Source organism: Corvus hawaiiensis, chromosome Z, assembly GCF_020740725.1.
Source record: "Corvus hawaiiensis isolate bCorHaw1 chromosome Z, bCorHaw1.pri.cur, whole genome shotgun sequence".
NCBI lineage: Eukaryota > Metazoa > Chordata > Aves > Passeriformes > Corvidae > Corvus > Corvus hawaiiensis.
The window spans coordinates 37,829,746-37,850,684 of NC_063255.1; the positions used below are offsets into that span (position 1 = coordinate 37,829,746).

The 20,939-nt window shown below is 38.0% G+C and overlaps 1 protein-coding gene across 2 annotated transcripts in view; it reads right to left on the reverse strand.

Annotated features, from left to right (window-relative positions):
• LRRC2 (leucine rich repeat containing 2) overlaps positions 1 to 20,939 on the reverse strand; it is a 78,245-nt gene that overhangs the window by 23,842 nt on the left and 33,464 nt on the right. For both annotated transcript variants that reach the window (XM_048292957.1, XM_048292959.1), the window contains exons 4-5: positions 17,467 to 17,623; positions 5,445 to 5,581 (exon numbers count right to left, since the gene is read on the reverse strand). In XM_048292957.1, coding sequence (XP_048148914.1) covers positions 5,445 to 5,581; positions 17,467 to 17,623 — 294 coding nt within the window. The remainder of the gene's footprint in view (positions 1 to 5,444; positions 5,582 to 17,466; positions 17,624 to 20,939) is intronic.

The window sequence follows — 20,939 nt, forward strand, 5'->3', positions numbered from 1 at the left end:
CTCCAGCTCTGGGATTTCTGGTGCAGAAAAGACCTGTTGGAGTGAGTCCAGAAGAGAAAAACAGAAATTATCAGAGTTATAAAGAACCTGCTCTGTGAGGACAAGCTGAGAGAGTTGGGGTTGTTTAACCCGGAAAAGAGTATGGTCCAGGGGACATTTCACTGCGGACTTTCAGTTCTTACAGGGGGCTTCCAGTAAAGATGGAGACAGTTTATAGTAGGGACTGTCATGATAGGACAAGGGGTAATGTTTTTAAACTAAAAGAGTTTAGAATTAGATGATATGAGGAAGGCATTTTTAATAATGAGTGTGGTGAAACACTGGTACAGGTTCCCCAGAGAGATGGTAGATATCCTGTTCCTGGAAACATTCGAAGTCAGATTGGATAGGGCTTTTAGAAATATGATCTAGATAAAGATGTTCCTGCCCATGCCAGGAGGGTTGGACTATCTTTACAGATCCTTTCCAAACTATTCTATGATTCTATGATTTTGAAGGGGTCTCGTTCTGTGCTTGCTTATATTAGGACTTAGCTGAAACTGTGCATCAGAAATACAAAACAAGATTTAATTTGGTCTTTTGAAAACACATTGTGTTAAAGCGCCCAGAAAGCATAGCCTTTTAATTTCTCTGAATTTCAAAGATCAGGTTATGAAGGATGGAGGCATTCATAGATACACACTCTGCTTGACAAATTATTCATATGCTTTAATAGTCTCTAATTCCTTCACTTTGCTCTACCCAGATGATACAGAAAAAATTCACATCACTTACTGGGACTGCTCAGATGTAGTATGGAACACTGTTCAAAGCAGAATAAGTTTGAAAAAAAAACCTTTTTAATTTTTTTTCTGTATCAGAACATCTACTGCAAACATTTCTGTCTTGTTCCTGGTCCTGTGGAATGACTTGCCTGTCCTCTGACTGACAGCATGTGCTATACCAGATGGAGGAAATTAGAACTTCTTCATCTTCCCTCTCTTCTCACTGAAGTTCCTTTGGGTCACATAGATACTGTTGGCTGCAGCAACATTATTGGCAGAAAAAAAAGAAACACACAACGAAGTTGTTTCTTTGAAATATCATCCACAGGAAACTGTAATTGTGTGATTCAGTAAATAACTGTAGCAAGTAATACTTTCTGAAGAAAACACACCTGAAAATAGGGTCAGAGCAGCTTTTCTACAAACTTTTATCAGAAAATATATTATTTATAATACAATTTTTGCTCCTGGGAAAACAAAATAATTGCGTAACCTGTATGATGATGATAGCGAGAGGAACTCTATCCAACAGTTAAAATACAAATACCAGCATTATACTAATTCTTAAATTCACATGCAAAATATACAAGAAATTTAGAAATAAATCCATCCATCTCCTTCTCTCTGAAATCACTAATATAAAGTATCCAGTATAATCACACTATGCGAAGAGAGGGACTGAATAAGGTACAGGGCATGCCTCTCTTGAGCATCTTAGCTAGAAGAACAAAGTCCTCTCCACCTAAGAGTTTTATGACTATGTGCCATATCAGGGAGGATTGTGCCCTAAGCCTCATAGTGTACTTTCCTCTGCTAAACTCGGCTATTGAGGTCTAGAAGAACCTGTTACAAACTGACTGCATAAATTTAATGTCATGTAGCTTGCCTTTTCTTATATTTATATTTTATTTCAATTTATATTTTCACTCATCCAGAGGAAGAAATTTTTAATTTGAAAATGTGGCTAATATAGATTTGAACTCAACTGCAGATCATAAACTTTCTCTGCCAAAGGTCTACTTTCAATTGATACTTATCAAATATTGATGTTAACTATAACTTTTTAATATCTAAAAACGTGAGACATCCAACAGTAGAATAAATAAAAATAAATTGAAAACTATACATTGAAACAGATTGCTCTTCCTTGGATATAATATGGAATGGTATGAAATCCTAAGCCTTGAGAAAGTAAAAGATGAGAGCACACATCCTCAATTTTTTTTCATGTAGCATCAGATTACCTCATTTTAAGATTTAGTGAGATGACTACAGAGTGCTGGAAGTGGCTTTTACAAGCAGAGAAAGAGCTTTCCCTTAGAAATGAACAGGCAAGTGAGCCGTGTGCTTTCTTCCTGATGCTATGGCACAAGGCATGCCCCTCAAGGAACAGTTCCAAAGCATACCCAAATAGAAATACAGAAAAAGTCCAGGCACTTGGACATACATGCTCCTAATAGGCTGATGCAGCTACTCCATGAGGTGCTTTAGGATAAGAATAATATTAGAGTTTCGGATGGGGTGTCTCTCTGGCCATTACTCTATGCAAAAAAAAACCCAAGGCAAAATTAAACGTTAATCATTTCTACTGGGCTGCAGTTTGCCTTTATTAATTTTGACTAAGTTTTGCACTGAAGAATACTGATGATTTTCTCACACACTTCCTTAATTTTCCCAAAAGAAACTTTTAAGGATTTGAAAGTCAGATAAAAATTTACAAACCTAACAGAGGATAAACAGGAAATTTTTTTATCAACATTCTATGTTATTTTTTCTATTAGTTGCCAAGTTTTCTCTTTCCTCCTAATGTTGTAAAGCGAAGCCATTCTCCTACCAAAACAGAACTTGCATATATTTGCTGGCTTATAATCTTCAGTTCCCAGTAATGACTCCACATGAGAGATGTGACCAACCCTTATGAGCATTTCACTGGATTCATGGATGTTAGCAACAACTGTGTTAGACAATAAATGATATAGCCTAACTTGTAGTCATAAACACTTTTACTGCTTATCCATGACAAGGTGCTGGCAGTGTGGGGAGTTCAGGGGAAGACACTCTGTGGGAAGACATCAGGGGCTGTCCCAAAAGGAGACCAACAATTCCAGATGGCTCCAATGGACTGCAGACAGGACACAGCAGAACTCCTCAGTGAAGTGTGTGGTGCCACTCTAAAAACTGATTTAAGAAAGGGGGGAAAAATCCACCAGAGAAAGGGGGAGAATAAAAAGAGTGAGAAAGAACAGAGGGAATACCAAGTCAGAGCAGGAGAAGGAGGAGGTGATGCATGGTGGAGTAGATCTCCACAATACAGCTCATGGAAGACTCATACTGCTGCAGATGGATATTCCTGAAAAAAGCTCAGCCCATGGGGACACCACATGAGGGGAGGACAAAACTGTGAGAAGGAAGGAGAAGCAGCTATAAACCACTGTGTACTGGCTGTAACTTCCCTTGCCTCCCTATACTGCTCAGGGATGGAAGTGGAATCTGAAATGAAGTTGACATTGGGAGAGAGGGGAGGAAAGATTTTGGTTTCATGTCTTTGTTTTTTATTACTGAAATATATATTGACAATATTAAATTAATCTTCCCAAAGTACAGTCTCCTTTGCCTACAAAAATAAATAAGAAACAATCTCCCTTTTATCTTGAACCATGAGGTTTCTTAAACTGTTTTCTCCCAAAATCCTGCTGAGGAGGGAGATGAAGTGAGCAGACAGGTAGGTGTTTGGCTGTTAGACAAAGCTAGCCCGCCACTGTCTTTCTGCTTTCCCTCCTTAAATTGTTCAGACTTCAATATATTAATTCATTAAATAGCTACCTGCCAATCACTACAACTATTTGTGCGAGATTCAACATCAAACACCTATTAATTTTAGCAAGGATACTGATGCAATGGCTCTGAATAACATGGGCCATATTGAGTATGCCAAAGGCCAAACACTTTGCAGCATTTCAAATCACTTGACAGAAGTGTTCTTTTAATTGTATGTTCAGCTTCCAAAGCTGCCTTTGAAATGTTGATTCTGGGAAACTAAGTTTATAATCTAAATCAGACAAGCTTGTATAGCCTGCCTCCCAGATCACTGCAAATATAAATTGAGTTTTAGCCTCTAGAGAAACACAATAAATAATGCCAATATTTTTCTTCTCAACCTTTTATACCATGCTGACATGACATTGCTTGAAGTTTTTGCTGTTATATGAAGTTATTTGCACAGCTCCAATTTTCTTCCATAGGTTTTAAGTGAACCATTATCCAATAACCTACACTCAGTTTTGTGGCTTTCAATCTCATTGAATAGGGGACTTTTGGAAGGAAACAATATTTTTGAGCTCTCCAAAAGAAACGCCAGTCTCTCAGGGCTCAGCCCTGGAAAGACTTACATGCACAGGCAGGTTTACTTGCAAAGGCTACCCATAATGCATAAACACGGGTAAATCTTTGCACTACAAGACCTCTGTAAGCAACTGGGAAAAATACTCAGTGATGTTAAAATATCAGTGACTGGGGGTAAGTTTACCATCCACAAGTTTGAATATACTCACTTTTCTAAGATAATTTTATTTAACTCCTTTGCCTAATCAGGACATATGGTTTTCTGATTCCACTGTGGTTCCTTTTTATCAGTTAAATTCTGTTTTGTTGCCTGGTTTTGCTATCCAAAGAAAGAGATGAGGAAGGAGAAAGGAGACCTGCTTTGCTTATTCTGTTTCTAGCATTTTTTTGCCATGTCCACTTATGATGGGAAGGTTGAGTCCTTGTTTCTGTTTTGTTCACACAATTTTTCAGCAATTCTTTTCAGATAAACTACTTTACTACAAAAAGTCAAAGGAGAAAATTAATTACTGTTAGTTTCCTCAGAAGAGAACATAAGCATGGCTAAATTAGATCTCACATTAAGTTTAATCCACTCCAACATTGCCTGTGAATCACCAATAACAGATGTTTAGAGAAAAAGTAGGAATCAGTAAAGAGGACCCTGACACTTTTCCCCAAAGATCCCCCCACTCAGCCCCCACAAATCAGGATATTAAGAACCTGAGAAATACAAATGACAGCTAAAATTGTGATTAGGTACCAGCCAATGATTTTATATTTCCCTGACAATAAGTCTCAGAGCATCTGTGGCAGAGAGCAGTTATGAAGCCAACAGGAAAAAAATAAAGTTGGTGCATGCCTGGGAGTTCTTTTCTCAGTCTATTATATATTCATGCCACTCCTCAGATGTAATATCCTTTTCAAAGAGATATTTGTTCTCATAAAAAAATGCAGTGCTGTTTATAGAACTCCTCATACAGTTTTTAAAGGAAACCGACACTGGGAACATACAAAGTGTGTATGTGAATTTGACTATCAAGATGCACTTCATTTTTACAGAAAATAGCTATTTGCAGCCTTCAGCTTATTACCACAGCCAAATCCCCTTTAGGATCATGTCCTCCTTCATATATCAGAATATATATAAAAATTTAGTCACTTGAAAACCACAAACAAAGTACCTTGGCCCTATTTAACTGCTTCTAAGGCATTTTCAATGATATTACTACTAAAACATTATTGCTAAAAACTGCAAAGGATGTGATTTAATCTGTTAAGAGAAGATTTGAACACTGTGATAAAATAACTTTTAAGCCAAATAAAAAAGATGGGAAAAAACATAGATTATTATCTTACTTCAAATGGGAGCTCTGTTATTTCCATATTTCCAGACAAATCCAGTTTTTCTAGATTCTCACAATCACCCAGTTCTGGAGGAACTGACTTCAAATTATTGAAACTCACATTGAGCACTTTGAGGTTTTTTAAGCAGCCTGTGAGGGTAAGATAATTCAAATCAGTGTACTTAAAAAAAAAAAAGAAGAAAATAAAAATCAAAGGTATACTCAGTTAAGCAAAGAAAAAGTTCCATATTGTCATGATGAGTAAGATTAATAAATATTTTCTGCAGTGATCATTAATGTTTTGAAGGGCAATAATGCCCCTTAATCAGCAATGATTTTAGCGAGAGTTTGAAAGGAGGCAGCAAAGACTTTCAAATATCTTGTTTCTTCTAATGTTGAGATACCTCTTGACCTCAGCTGAAACTAGAGAAGCTGGCTTTTGGTTTGGCCACCATAGAAAATTTGCTTGCCAACTGAAAGATGTCTTAGCAATACAACCTGTTCATTGAGAACAATCACTCCTACTAAACTTACTACATCAAGAATTCTGTCTTTAGTATCCTGCATTGCATACTTTTGATTATAAAAGGTAATGGATGTGTGCATGTGTTTCGTTAAACTTCTTCCAAAGCAAATGTTGGCTTAGAGTTTCTCACCATTTGCAATCTGTGGAAATCCTTACCAGAGGCTACTTGGTACTTCCACAGAACAGGACAGAGAAGAAGCATGGGGAGTTGAAAGCTCTACATTTTTTTCATGAGAAATTGCTGTTGTCAGAGCCAGAGACATGCAGTTTGATGGTCAACACTAGGAGCCACCAAATCACACCGCATTTTACATAAACACCTTAGTTTCCTTAGGACACAACAATGTCTTCAAATGATGACTGGACCAAATCATCTCACATGTGGCAGACAAGGCATATATTGTGAGAACTCTGTTATACTAATCTCTACAGGGTACAACAAAGAAAAACATAGGCTCTTCCACTCAGCTTCCTTCCTGTTTTAGCTCTGCCAGAAACAGAAACTGAGGTGTATTTCAAAATTCAACAGTCCTTTTAGGACAGTGACCCTGTTTTCCTTTACTATAAGCTGCTGGTTCAGTTAAAATATCAGAAGAAAAATTTTCTGTAAGACTACAACAGGCATTGTTTTTCCAGTAAAACGCTATCTGACAAGGGTCATTGGAGTAATAGTACTAATTCAATGGAGTCAATGTGTGAACTACTTTATTTCCATATTTTTAAGCACCTAAAAATAATAGAAGTTTATTCTATCCATCAGGGAGCCTCACCAGGTTTAGTATCATAATGTAGATGAAGATATTATATCACATGTTAAGTGTCATAACCATGAATTTATGCCTTCATTGCAACAAAATAATCACTGAAACAGAAATGCTTTAGAACTAGAGAATCAGAAAATCACTATTTATTTCCTCAATCAATTAATCCCGTAATAAAGGAGAACAAATCCCATTGGAGTGAAAAAGGAACCATTGATTCAATAGCCCTTGAATATTTTGTCTGTCTTTTAAGCACTGGAATATTATACTGGTTCTATCTGGAATGGAGTTAGTGTTTCTCATAGCAACTCACATAATGCTATGTTTTGGATTTGTGACCAAACAGTAAAAACTGAACAGTGCTAACACAGCAAAAAAGCCATCTTTTGTTTCTCACTCTGCTGCCCCAGTGAGTCAGCTGTGAGTGGGCAGGAGGCTGAGAGGGGACAGGGCTGAGACCCTGGATTCAAATTGACCGAAGGAATATGCTGTAGCATATAATGTCACATTCAGCAGTAAAAGCTGGAGACAGGGGAGGAATGGGAGGAAATTTTCCAAGGTCCCTATTGCTTAGAGACTGAATGTGGATCAATTTGTGGTGAGTGCTTTTACATCACTAGTTTTTTACATCTTCTTCACTTATTAAACTGTCTTTATCCTGATACACGAGTTTTCTCACTTTTGCCTTTCTCCTTCTCTCCCTATCCTGCTGTGGGAGACTGGACTGCAGGGACCGAGCAAGCTATATGAGGCTTAGCTGCCTGTAAGTGTTAACCCACAACAGATATAGCTGCTAATTTTTCAGTCATTGAAATTTCTACCTCTCAGTTCCATCAGTAGTTGGAGAACTAATGTAGACAAGACATCTAGCGTTACCAACATGCTCGTAAGCCTCTTGTCTAACTCTGTTCAGATGATCATCTCTGATGCATTAGAGACATGGAGCAGAACCACTCATGAAAAAAAATCACAAAAAATACAGCAGCTCTTCTGGGTAGCGTGATGGACTCAAGCACAGCTTCTCTGTCTGACTTTCATAGCATCTAACATGTATGTCAATGCTCCCACTGTGGTTTACAGGTATGAGAAAAAAGATAAATAGAAAGTGCATCACATTTTTTCTTGTGATAGATAATCCCTCTCTAACCTAACAGAAGGGCACTACAGAATCTACAGTCAATTTACGCTAATTGCAGTGACTAAGATTATCAAAATTACTGTGAAAAGCCATGAGTCTTGCAACAGAATTTAATTTCCATTACAAATTCAGGATAACACAAATGAGTGGGATGAAGCTTGCCAAGATCTGCCTGCCGGGAGCAATCTCTTGGAATTCTACAGGGGCTATTTTTCAGCTCTGGGCTCTTCAGTGGATTAAGTTATGCCACCTGACAAGTGAGCAGTAGACAAGCATTAACACCCCCTCTAGGACCATAAGACATATGTAGGACTAACCAGGATCTCCTGCATGAAATCCTTACATGACCACATAATTCCATTCTTTTCTTTATTACATTCCATTTTAAAAGTAGTTTATTTTTTACATCTGCTGTTGTTATGGAAGAACATAGTTACTGAGTTTCATAATTTTATTTGGAATAGTCTTCAGATTGCTAGCCTGAATTATTTGTAGAAGTTTTATAACCATTAATTATTTTGTCTATTTTATCTTTAAATAGCTCTTTTCCTTCCCTGGTGTTTACTTCTGATGTTTCCATAGGTAACAGACATCTCATAATATATTTCTGTAGCCATTTTTTCTAGTCTCTGCTGACAAAATAAAAATTCCCCTCTTTAAATGGTCCTAATAGACTTATTTTGCATCTGTTCTCATCTAAAATTACTGGATAGTCCTCCTGTGACTGTTAGATTTGGAATTTCATTTCTTCAGTTTTTTGCATTTAATGATTTCTGACATGCTGCACAAAAACTGAATACATGACCTTGAGCTCTGCAACTGTGAATTTAATCTCTGTATTTTTTCAGAAGCCTATCTGCTCATCAGCCTTTCCATATTTCCACCTGTTTTCAGTGACAATGCACAGCCAAACTGTGTCAGCAGAAAATTTCAGTAGCCCCATTCCTGAAAATTACTAAGTAATAAAGCCAAGACTGATCCTTGAGAAAATCTACAAATTACCTTCCTCATGACCAATACCTTCTCTTTCCAAATAAGCATATTTTTGCCTCTGGTTTATCAAGTCTTTTGCTCATTTTTACAATTGTGGCATCAAAGTCCATTCTGTAAGAGTCAAACATTCATTTTCCATAGTTCTCTGTATCAAATACTTCATGGAATACCAGGTAGACAAGATCTACTAATTGAAGCTCAACCAACTTCTCAAAGGACAGAAACCAAATGAGTTGGGAAAAACTTGCTTTTCCTTTAGAAATTTTTTGTTTCCACCTGGTTTCCATTCAGCACCACATCTCTAATTATTTCTTCCTCTAAATAACTGTTCAAAAATTTTTACAACTAACAGTCTACGTAAGGGTAGAATTAGGCTGGATGAGCTGCCAGAAGCGTTATCCAGATTACAGACTGAGATCTGCTAGGCTAACTTTGTCAGAGAGAGAGCACAATTGTGTGTCTATAAAAAAAACCCACTAAAAACTAAAAATTGGTTTAAAACTAAAAACTTAAAGTTTAAAACTAAAAACTAAAGAAAACTAAAGATTCTCAAATTCTGTGTCTTAACTTAAGAAGCACAAAATTGTGGAGCGATGAATCCCAAAATACTCTTCAAATGCCATAGACATTGTCAGTTGACAGAGGGGGAATAAGAAGGTAAGGCAGTATGTATGACTTTCACAATCCGAAATCTGCATCTAGGGTCTTTTTTATGTCTTCTTGGTGCAGAAGTTCTCCACTGTCTTTGGTATGCTGCCCAGTCAATATCAGGCTTAATGAGTATGTAATACAGCCATTGAGGCAGCTTTAGGAGGAGAGAGAGGTGGTGACATCCCTTCCATGACCGCACAAATGTAGAGCAGGATTTGACTCCCACACATGTCACCTATACATTCAAATAACATTCAAGCACAACTTCTGAATTAAAAGTAGTAATAGTAAAATAATTGCTGCTGCAATAGTGCTATTAACTATGTTTAATGTCACTGATTTTTTTTTTCTATGAAATTTGAAAATTCTGGAATTAAACAGCTATCATCTTTGTGTTTTCCATGACGACACAGTAAAAGCCGTAATGAAATCCATGGCCTCCCTGAAAGTTTCACAATTAAGATTTTTTTTTTTTTAGATGGGAGATGCAATGTCATAGTTGCTATGTTTATTCACAGTTTAAATTTTTAATTCATTAAAAAAATACTGACGTGGTAATTAAATTCTCTAGTTTCTTATAAAAAAATTGTAGTACAAATTCACCTCTTACACAAGCCTACATTAGTGATCCAAACAAGGTGTCAGAGACAAAGTACAGATGAGGTTACAAAATGCCTTTGTCATCTAAGGATCAATGCAAATGTAGATTCACTTGTGCAAACTGGAGTAAAACACTAGGCAACTTTTTACATTAATCTGCAATCACAGAACCATTGAATTGTGGAATGGTTTGGGTTGGAAGGAACCTTAAAGATCATCTAGCTCTAACCCCACCGCCATGAGCAAGGTCACCATTCTCTAGACCAGGGTACTCAAAGCCCCATCCAATCCAGTCTTGAACACTTCCAGGGATGGGTCACCCACAACTTATCTGGGCAACCTGTTTAACTGCCTCACCACCCTCACAGTAAAGAATATCTATGTAATATCTAAACTAAATCTACCCTCATCAAGTTTATGGCCATCACCCCTTGTCCTGTTACTACATGCCCTTGTAAACAGTTCCTACCAAGCTTTTCTATAGGCCTCCTTCAGGTACTGAAAGGCCACAGTAAGGTCACCCCAGAGCCCTCTTTCCTACAGGCTGAATAATCCCGTTTCTCTCAGCCTGTCATCATAGAAGAGATCCTCCATCCCTCTAATCATCCTTGTGTATCTGCTCTTGTGTATCCCATCCTTGTGCATATCACGCCAACAGGTCCATGTCCATCCAGAGCTGGATGCAGAGTTCCAAGTGGGGTGTCACCAGAGCAGAGCAGAGGGGCAGAATGTCCTCCCTCGCCCTGCTGCCCACACTGCTTTGGATGAAGCCCAGGATAAGTTTGGCTTTCTGGGCTGCACATGCACATGGCTGGGTCATGCTAAGTCTCTCACTCACCAGCACACCCAAGTCCTTCCCCTCAGGGCTGCTCTCAATCTGTTCATCCGCCAGCCTGTGTTCGTACCAGAGTGTACTTCAACCCAAGCACAGCACCTTGTACTTGGTCTTGCTAAACCTCATGAGATTCACAGGAGCCCAGTTCCCAAGCTTGTCCAAGTCCCTCTGTATGAGAGACAGGTTAACCTATCCTTCAAACAAGTCAGCCACACCACTCAGCTGGATGTTGTCTGCAAATATGTTGAGGATGCACTCGAACCCACCGCCTACATCATTGATGAAGACACTGAATAGCACTGTTTCCAATACAGACCTCTGAGGCACACCACTTCTCACAAACATCCATCCAGACATTGAGTTCTTGACCAATGCACTCTGGATGAGATCATCTAGCCAAGTCCTCATCCACTGAACAGCCCACTTATCATCCATGTCTCTGCACTTTAGAGAGAAAGATGTTGTGGGGGACCATATCAAAGGCCTTACCAAAGCCTAGACAGATGACAGGTTAGCCCTTCTCTTGTCTGTGGGTAAAGTCACTCCACTGTAGGAGTGACTCAGTTGATCAGTTGATAAGTTGATCAGGAAGGATTTTTCCTCAGTGAAGCCATGCTTGTTTTCTCAAACTACCCCTCTGGCCTCTATGTGCCTTAGCATAGCTTTCAAGAGGATCTCTTCCATGATTTTCCCAGGGACAGAGATGATGCTGACAGGTCAGCAGATCCCAAGGTCCTCCTTTTTACCTTCTTCTAAAATGAGCACAGTGTTTTCCATCTTTCAGTCACCTGGGAGTTTACCTGACCACCATAACTTTTCAAGTGTCACACAGTGGCTTGGTGGCTACATCAGGCAGTTCCCTCAAGCCTCTGGGATGCATCTCATCAGTTTCCATAGACACACCTATATTCAGGTTCCTCAGGTGGTCATGAACCTGATCATTGTTTACAGTGCCAGTGACTTAACTTCCCCAGACCCTGCTCCCAGCTCCATCCACTCAGGAAGAGTGAGAACAAAGGGTGCCATTGAAAACTGAGTCAAAAATGTCCTCATAAAAACAGTCAACTTGCAACACCACTGTTTAATACTGCCTCTTCAAAGGGGGGATATAAACAAAATTTTCCTCAGTTTCATAAAAGACTGAGCTGTTGGACAAATAACCCTGAATACTGAATAAATGACAAAGGTAATAAATCAGTTTGCAGTTCCTCAGAATAGGCATTTAAGCTGAGAATATGTATTTTCTCCTTGGAAACTCACAGAACACATTGGGAATCTTATTAATGGAAAAAGCTATTTTAGATATCTAGAAGTCACTTAAAACTCTATTACTAATAGTTTTCCCCTCTGAGTTCTAGAAAATTGGATTAATGATATGCACAAATGAAATTTTATAACATGCAGTAGAAAAGAAACAAAAATTCACTGTGATTTCTTATTAAAGTAGGTCTCAAAAGAGTTATTTTAATGCTAAATATTTGGAAAATAAAAAATGTGAGAGAACACAGTAAAAATATTTTAACAGCTCTTTGAGATGTTTAATGAATAATTTGTGGGGCTAAAAAATCCTGATACAGCCTTACAATCCCATCCCAGCACAAAGGCTTTGGGATCATATGAAATTTCAGTTCACTACTTCCTATGTGTCTATGAAAATATATTGTTGGATATTTTCAATTATATCAATTACTAATGTACTAGCACTAGTTTATACACAGCAACTGCACTGCAGTCACACAGTCAGAACCAGAGCTGTAATCTCACTCAGAAGACAAAGAAAATCCCCTGGCTACACCCGTTCATGATTTTTATTCTGTTACTCCTAGACAAATCACTTTAAGACAGACAGCTCCGTTCTGCAGGGGTTTTTTTCTTTTCTTTACATGATTCCCATTAAAATATTTGCTATTACACAAAAAGTATAAAATCAAAAGTATTCTCAACTTTCTTCTGTTACAAAGTTGCTCTTATTCCTGTACATATGTGACCATAAGAATGTGGTTTGAAATATCTGATAATGGATTCAGCTCTTTCTTCTCTCTGACTCAGAGTGGAGCATTATCCTCTAAATCTGGTAAAACAGGAATATGAACTTCAATAATACATAAGTCCAGAAACTTCTACTGCAGCGATAATTTTTTTCATTGAAAATATTCTTATCACTTCATGTTCTCTCATACCTTTACCTCCTGCAAGAATCAAAAGTTGTCCTAATATGTCTCACTAGGTTATCCTCTGCCAGATGATTTGTTGATCTGAACTTGACTTCAATTCTGTCTGAAGATTAAAGACTCAACAAGATGCATGTCACTGCCAACATCAACTATCTGTCATTACTCTCACGTACATTTTAGCTGTGATATTTACCTAGTTATTGCTGTTTTGTAAACAGGAGACAAAATGATGAATACCTTAGCAGTTAACCTTTCCAGACACCTTACCTTCTTATTTAACACCCAGTCCTCACTCTTTGCTTAGATAGAGCTCCCAAATCAAACCCACATCAATTATTTTCCTTGTGAAAATCTAGTAGATAAGTTGACTAAAGTAAGAAAGGTTCCATTTAGAAGCAGTATTCAAAAACTTCAAAATATCCAAAACCTTTCATAATATTGTCTCATGAAAATAATTAGCATTTGCAATACACATTAACGTCCATCTCTGTATGCATATATAGTACATGAAATAAAAGCACAGTGATTTGCAAGCATGCCCCCTTACACATAAACAAAGAGAGAATTACACAAATTGAAAAAAAACTCCTCTGTAATTTGTGCCATAATTAAAAGGGCAGTTCCACTGCCTTACTAGTAGGTGGCCTATCAACACACAATTTTCAGTAAGACTGAAAAACATCTGGAAGTTTTGGCAAAAAAGTGCTGAACAGTTCAGTTACACAGTCTTGGAGTGGCTTTTTGTATTATTTCTTTTTAAACTACATCAGTGATTATGCATCATTTTCTGGATAGGCTAGAATTACTACTGTGATGTAGAATTATTGTATAAATAGCATCTATGGCCTAGCAAATTTGTTAATTTGGTTATGCAGTGTCTAATGTTCAAATCTATGTTTCCACAGAGGAGTGCTTAAGTTTAATGAAACTTGAAAAATAAAATTTCTGAACAAAAGTTCAATGGTAAGAGGAGGATGGTGAGTGCTATTACATTGTGTCTGAGGAAGCCCTACAGCAAACCGTTTTCTAATATTCTCTGGCCCTTCCAGGCAAACATTTACAGAAAAAAACAGCAACAAAAACTTTGAAAAAAGAAATCATGGGTACAAGCTAGCAGGATAAACATATTGGAGGGAAAGTGAATAAATGGGAATAACATAAAAGCTACAGATGAGAAGAAGTCACATAATTTTAATGCTATTGAAAGAACAGTGATTGCTACTAGAAACATTGAGACTTTTTAGCTTATTTCCAAAAAAAGTCTGATACAGGCTCTACTTTACCCTCTACTAGAACAATCTACTTGTCCCCTGGTCACCAGTGGTGTTCCCCAGGGCTCAGTTTTGGCGCCAGCCCTTTTCATAGTCTTTATTGTTGATCTGGATATGGAGGTTGAGTGTCCCCTTAGTCACTTTGCAAACAACACTAAGCTGGGTGGGAGTATTGATCTACTATAGGGTGGGAAAGATGTTCAGTCATCTGGACCAGCTGGATCAATGGGCCAAGGGCAATTGCATGAGGTTCAATAACACAAAGGGCTGGGTCCTGTCCTTGGGTCACAACAGCCCCATACAGCACTACAGGCTTGGGGAAAAGCAGCAGAAAAGCTGCCTGGCAGAAAAGGACCTGGGGGTGCTGGTTGACAGCCAGTCAAACATGATCCAGCACTGTGCCCAGGTGGCCAAGAAGGCCAAAGACATCCTGGCCTGTATCAAAAATAGTGTGGCCAGCAGGACCAGGGCAGTGATTGTCCTGCTGTCCTCAGCATTGATGAGGCCACACCTCAAATCCTGTGTTCAGCTCTGGGACCTTGTCCTAGTTTCGTCCAGGACAGAGCTAAATTTTGCAGAAGCCAGGAGGGGGCATTGCTAATACCCAGAGGTTATTCTATACCACCTCACATCATTTTTCAGGGGTGAGAGAAGGGGTCCCTTCTGGTCGAGTAAGTATGGCGGGGTATCACTGCTTTGCTCTGTAACTGACGGTTTAGCTCTTTCCAGTAAATTGTTCTTATCTCAACCCCTGATCATTACTTTTTATGCCACAAATATTCCTCTCCACATCATGCAAAGGGGAGGGGGAGAGGAGAGGGGAGTGAGTGAGTGCCACATGGTTTCGAGTGCTTCAGTGAGAACATTAAATTGGGGAATACCATTTCTAAACCTTCACAGCCCCAGACACTGAGGTGCTGTAGAGTGTCCAGAGAGGGGCAACAGAGCTGGGGAAGGGTCTGGAGCACAAGTTTTATGAGGAGCAGCTGGGGGAGCTGGGGTTGTTGATCCTGGAGAAAAGGAAGGTGAGGAGTGACCTTATCACTCTCTACAACTGCCTGAAAGGAGGGTGTAGCCAGACGAGAGTCAGTCTCTTCTCCCACATGAGAAGTGGGAGAAGCCACAGGATGAGAGGAAATGACCTCGAGTTGCACAAGGGGAGGTCTAGATTGGATACTAGAGAAAAAATTCTTCACTGAAAGGTTGGCCAGGCATTGGAACAGGATACTCAAATAGTAGGTAGAGTTAACATCTCCAAAATTGTTAAAAAAAAATGTGTGCATGTGTCACTGAGGGACATGGTTTAGAGATTAACACAGTGGGGATAGGTTTATGGTTGGAGTCAATGATCTTAGAGGCTGTTTCCAATCTTAACAATTCTTTGATTCTGAGATCTGTATTTGTGCCTTTTTTGTGGAAACAGATTTTAATAGCGTTAATAATATTTTTTTTCTCATTTTCATTAACAGTGCATAATATTATGAGAATAAAGAAGAAACTTTTTCTGCCTCTACTACCTCAGTTGTTAAGCAGCAACCCCTTAAAACCCTCTGTTTAATGGTTTAGAGTAGCCTCTGGCAGGAAACTAGTAGCCTTTCCCCTTTCTTCCAGGCTATTTCCCCTTTCTTCCAAACTATGTCTTAAAAGTTGTTTGTCCATTAAACTCACTGACCTATCTGAGTTCTGTAGTCAAAGTGCTGGTAAAACAGTGTTCATTTTATGTCCATTATCTCCTGCTTATGTCTTATGATCTGTTAGTGTGTTTAGATGCCAGGCTGAAGCTATAAAATATATCTCGATGTCTGTGTAAAATTTTCTTTGCAAAATATAGTACTAGTAAATAAATCAAAACACTCAAATAAGTGTTACTTGAGTAATAGAATACTAAAAGAATAGAAAGTTCTAGCACAGATTTCTGTATTTCAGGACACTCTCCCTCTTCCTGTTTTTCTTAGTTAAACCTATGATATCAAGCTAGGTGGAGGTTTTAGTCTTTAAGCTGTTTTCTCTTAGTGTACATAAGGAATGGAAATCATGGGGAAAGCTTAGGACTGCTGCATTTAAAATCTAAGGCTGAGGTATTAGTACAGCTGGGTGCATGGGCTCGACAGTGGCAAACCCATAGTGGGCCCAGTTTCTTCAGCTCTCAAAGATGCCACCTGTTACAGCTATATTTTTCCTTGTAAGAGCAGTAAATCCCTCTCAATATCAATACAATCTGTCAAACAAGCTTTTATATTGTAAGATCCAAAAACACAGGGGAGGCAAGCATTAAAATTATTGTTATGGAGCTTAAAACAGCAAGGGCTAACACATGAAAGCATTAAGAATTTGTTTCTCTAAAACTCGTAACATCAGGTTGGGTAGATTTAGATTAGGTATTAGGAAGAAAATCTTACTGTGAGGGTGTTGAGGCACTGGCACAGGTTTCCCAGAAAAGTGGTGGAAACACCATCCCTGGAAACATTCAAGGCCAGGTTGGAAGCGGCTCTGACAAACCTGGTCTAATGAAAAGTGTCCCTGCCCATGGCAGTGTGGTTGTAACTAGATGACTTTTAAGGTCCCTTCCAATCCAAATTATTCTATGACTCAATTATTCGATAATATATATCTTTATTAAATTAAGATCATTACTGAACACTTTAAAAAATATAAATTTATATTTTTTGCAGGATTCTATTTTTGTTTCCTTTTCCCCACAACCTTATGTTTCGATTCATCTTGTTTGAGGCTTAAAATTCTGTAATACTTCTATTTTTCTTAACCTGTAAGGAATATAAAACACCACCTGTTCCCAGAAACAACTCTCCATCTACTTGAATATAAGCAATAACTGCCTTATAATCAGATAGCAAAAATGTGCTAACTTTTTCCCATGTTTGATCCATACTACATACATGGTTTTCACTACAATCTGGCAAGTATAATTAAAGACAGAGAGATATAAAAATGTAGAGGGGATTGTTCAGTGTAAACAAGGAAAAAAATTATCAGTAAATTAACAAGAATATCCCTGGATGCTCATTTCCCTGCAATAGAGTTAAATGGAATGTGTATAAATATCTGAATATCTTGGACCAACTCACCAATCTCTGCTGGAAGATGGTTGATTTGATTTTTTGACAATTCCAGTACTCTCAGATCTTGAAATATTGCAATGTAGGTTGGAATGGTTTGTATCAATGTATTGTACACGTGCCATTCTTTCAGATAGGTCCGTTCTTTCAGAGAATCTGGGAGTTCCTGTAAATGAAATAAGAACAGGCAAATAGAAAGCATGAAGTTAGAATTTTGTTACCCTGTTTCCAAATAGGGAGAAAAATGCACTTTGCCTTAATTATCTTGATGTAGAATAGCAGTTTGCCAAAGCCTTTCAGAAGCTGTCTGCTTTTGAAGAGCATTGCAGCTGTCTTCACCACATATTTATTTTTTTTAACTCATAATGCAATTATTTGCTCTAAAACAGAAACCTATCTGAAGAACTCAATCTGTTTGGTGTCTCACACATTATCTCTTTTTTCCAGATGGAGGATTTTTTTTTAAACACATTTCAGTGCTTTAATTCACACATAAAGATGTAGTGAAATGCAGTACAGAACAGAAGAGTGCATAGAGACTATCTAAATAGGGTCTGCTAAAAAAAAAGAAAAAAGGTGTGACTATGTTCTGAATACCTGCCAATGTTTCAAATTTTGTTTTCCAAGACAGAACAGAAGCATTTCAGATAGTGTACACACATATCACCTGTCTCAACTTCCTAAACTGCTACAGCAGTGTTCAAAAATTTTTCCAGGTTTTCTTTAGAAAGAATAAAATTGATTTTTAAATTAAATAGCAAAACTTATCTTTAAATCAGTCCATATTTGCAAGTAGTTCTTGATTTAGTCATGCAGAATCCTTTGTTTTCCAAATTCCAGTAATTTTTAAATTTCCTGTGATTTCTGAGTAATTTTCAGATTATTCTATTTAACAAAACTCTTTAACATAAAAATGAAACTAAAATTTATAAAGCCTTTGATTCTTACAAAATTGGTTTAATTAATTGGTATTCACTTCAGATCTACATGTCTTTGTTTGAATTTTGTCACTGAATTCTTTGAACTTGAAACAGACAAAAATCAGTTTCAAAAGATGATGGCCAGATAATTTAAACTCCACTTTCTTAAGCATCACATAACTTACCAGCCTGTCCTATGTTTTATGGCACTGTGCACTGGTAAACATGAGGAATAAATAATCTGGAAGAGGTTCTACCACTAACTTTGCTCTGTAAGAAGACGTGTGAGAGTTTCAGCCTTTGATTCTTTTATAGATTTCAGATTTGTTTCCTGTGTGTGAAGAGTATGACACAGTAGGAATTAGTGTTTTTATAAAAAGGATATTGCTCATTTCTTTTTTTCCTTCTAGATTTCATAGATCCCCCAAGACGTTTATAAGAGTGATGCATTTGAATTAGGTTTTTTTTATTAATGCTGAACTTCTGGATTATCAATACTGCTACTTAACTCTTAGTTAAATTAAAACATCTAATTGCAATTATAGATATACTGGACTGTTGACCAGAAGCCGTTTTTTCATCATTACTGCCTCTCATTTCAGTTCTTTTCAAATTTGCACATGCAGACAGAAAACCTATGTTTTGTCATTCTGCCTTGCTACCTTCCCTTTCATATTTGATACAGATAATTTCATTTCTTATTTCATCTTCCAGTTAGATATGTGTGTGTATTCCATTGTGACTCATCTTCTGTATTTGTCAGTTTAAGACAATTAAAAAATAAAATACCTCAAATATCTCAGGGCTGGTAGTGAGAAATCTCTCCAAATTTGTGGAATTCATCACTATTTCTCACCTTCAGTGCTGCCCATTTTTCTGCAGCAAAATAAAATACTAGATGACAGCAAGAAATTTGGTTAGCATTGTCTTTCCTACCTGTAACGAATGGAAAATTCAGCACAGGGGATAGTATTTAGCTGGAGTGTCATAGATGCCTCTGTAGGGAATAACTATGATTCAGAGAGAGAGATGAATAATCATACTGAAGGGGAAAAGATGTCTGTTAACATTCTATTTCTCCACAGTTCAGATCAGTCTTTGACTTTCTATTGACCTACTGTTTTTTGCACTTTTTTGTCACAAGACACCATCTCCAGCTCTTTGGTGGCAAATACAGCCCTTTTCCCTCTGAAGCCAACAGCCATGCTGTTTTCCCACACTGAAGGGAGTACTCCACAAAATTCTCCTTGATCCATTGAAAACAGTGCAGCACACAACGCTCTCTGCCAGATCAAGATCAAAGTCATTCACCATTTTAGAAAAATTAACCCAAAATATGAAAAATATTTGTTTATTATTAATGCATAAAGATTTTTTAAAAATCTCTATGCCTGCATTAAGGCTAGTTTAGAGCACCAAGGTATTCCTGTGCAGCAACAGAAATACATTTAGACATGACTTCAAAAGAACGGAAGTAGATTCCATTTTTCTACCAACTGCAAACTTGCTTTTCTTTCTTGAGAATATTTCTTTGTATCATATGATCATATTTACAACTTGCAAATGCAAGCATGCAAATACTTTGCTACTATGTGCCTTTTCAATATTTTCCATTTTAAAATACATTTATATTTGTGTTGCTGAAGCATAAATGGATGTGATATTTTGCTTCATTTACAAACTAGATAGGGATGGCAACTGAAACTTCCACAAGCTTTACGTTTGCTTTACTCTCTGATTCTCTTGTGTTCTTTTGTAATCTTCTGCTGCCATGCTAAAGCTGCCATCCTGCTGATAAATTGCTGCATGAAGACTGACACTTGGAGGATAGTCAATCTTTTGTCTTTAACCGCAAAACAATACTTCAAACTTGTTTGATTTTTGGAAGAGAAAAAAAGTTTTAAAAGGAAATAAATAACAAACATACAACCACTGCTGATTATAATATTTCTAATTAGGAGAGAAAATTACCTGCTAAACCTGAGCCTGAACTAAAACTGTGATCAAAGCTCTAAGAAGTTTCAATTCGGTTTATTTTCCAGCTCTGTACTTTTATTTGTCATGGGCCAAAACAAAATTTTGGATCCAAACCTCCCACTCTTTTAAAAAAATTTTAAGCTTGTTCCAGGCACTCCCTGCTGCAGGTCTCCAGCACAACACTGGCACTGTCCCCATGTCCCCCCTGTTGTCCCAAAACAACTGGGTATTGTCTTTCACTCAGTGTGCAAGAGGCTGATCCACACACAGGAGTTCTTTGACTAATTTACAGTTCTGCACAGAAAGGGTTGCTGGGTGGCAAGCCCTAAACCTTAACAAAGCAATTCTATCAACAAGTACTTTATCCTTCTGACACCTGGACATCACTCCCCAGCCACTGGCTGCCCAGGGTGGTGGCACCCCAAGCAGCTGAAGGCAGACAGGGCTGAGCTAAGCAGGGCCACAGGCACTGGGACTATGTGGGGGTGATGGTTTGGGTCAGCTGGAGCCTCTGTGAGGAGAAAGCAGCCTTATGCCAGGCATGGCTGCTTCCAGCTGGGTCCACCTGCTGGAAACCCACCCAGC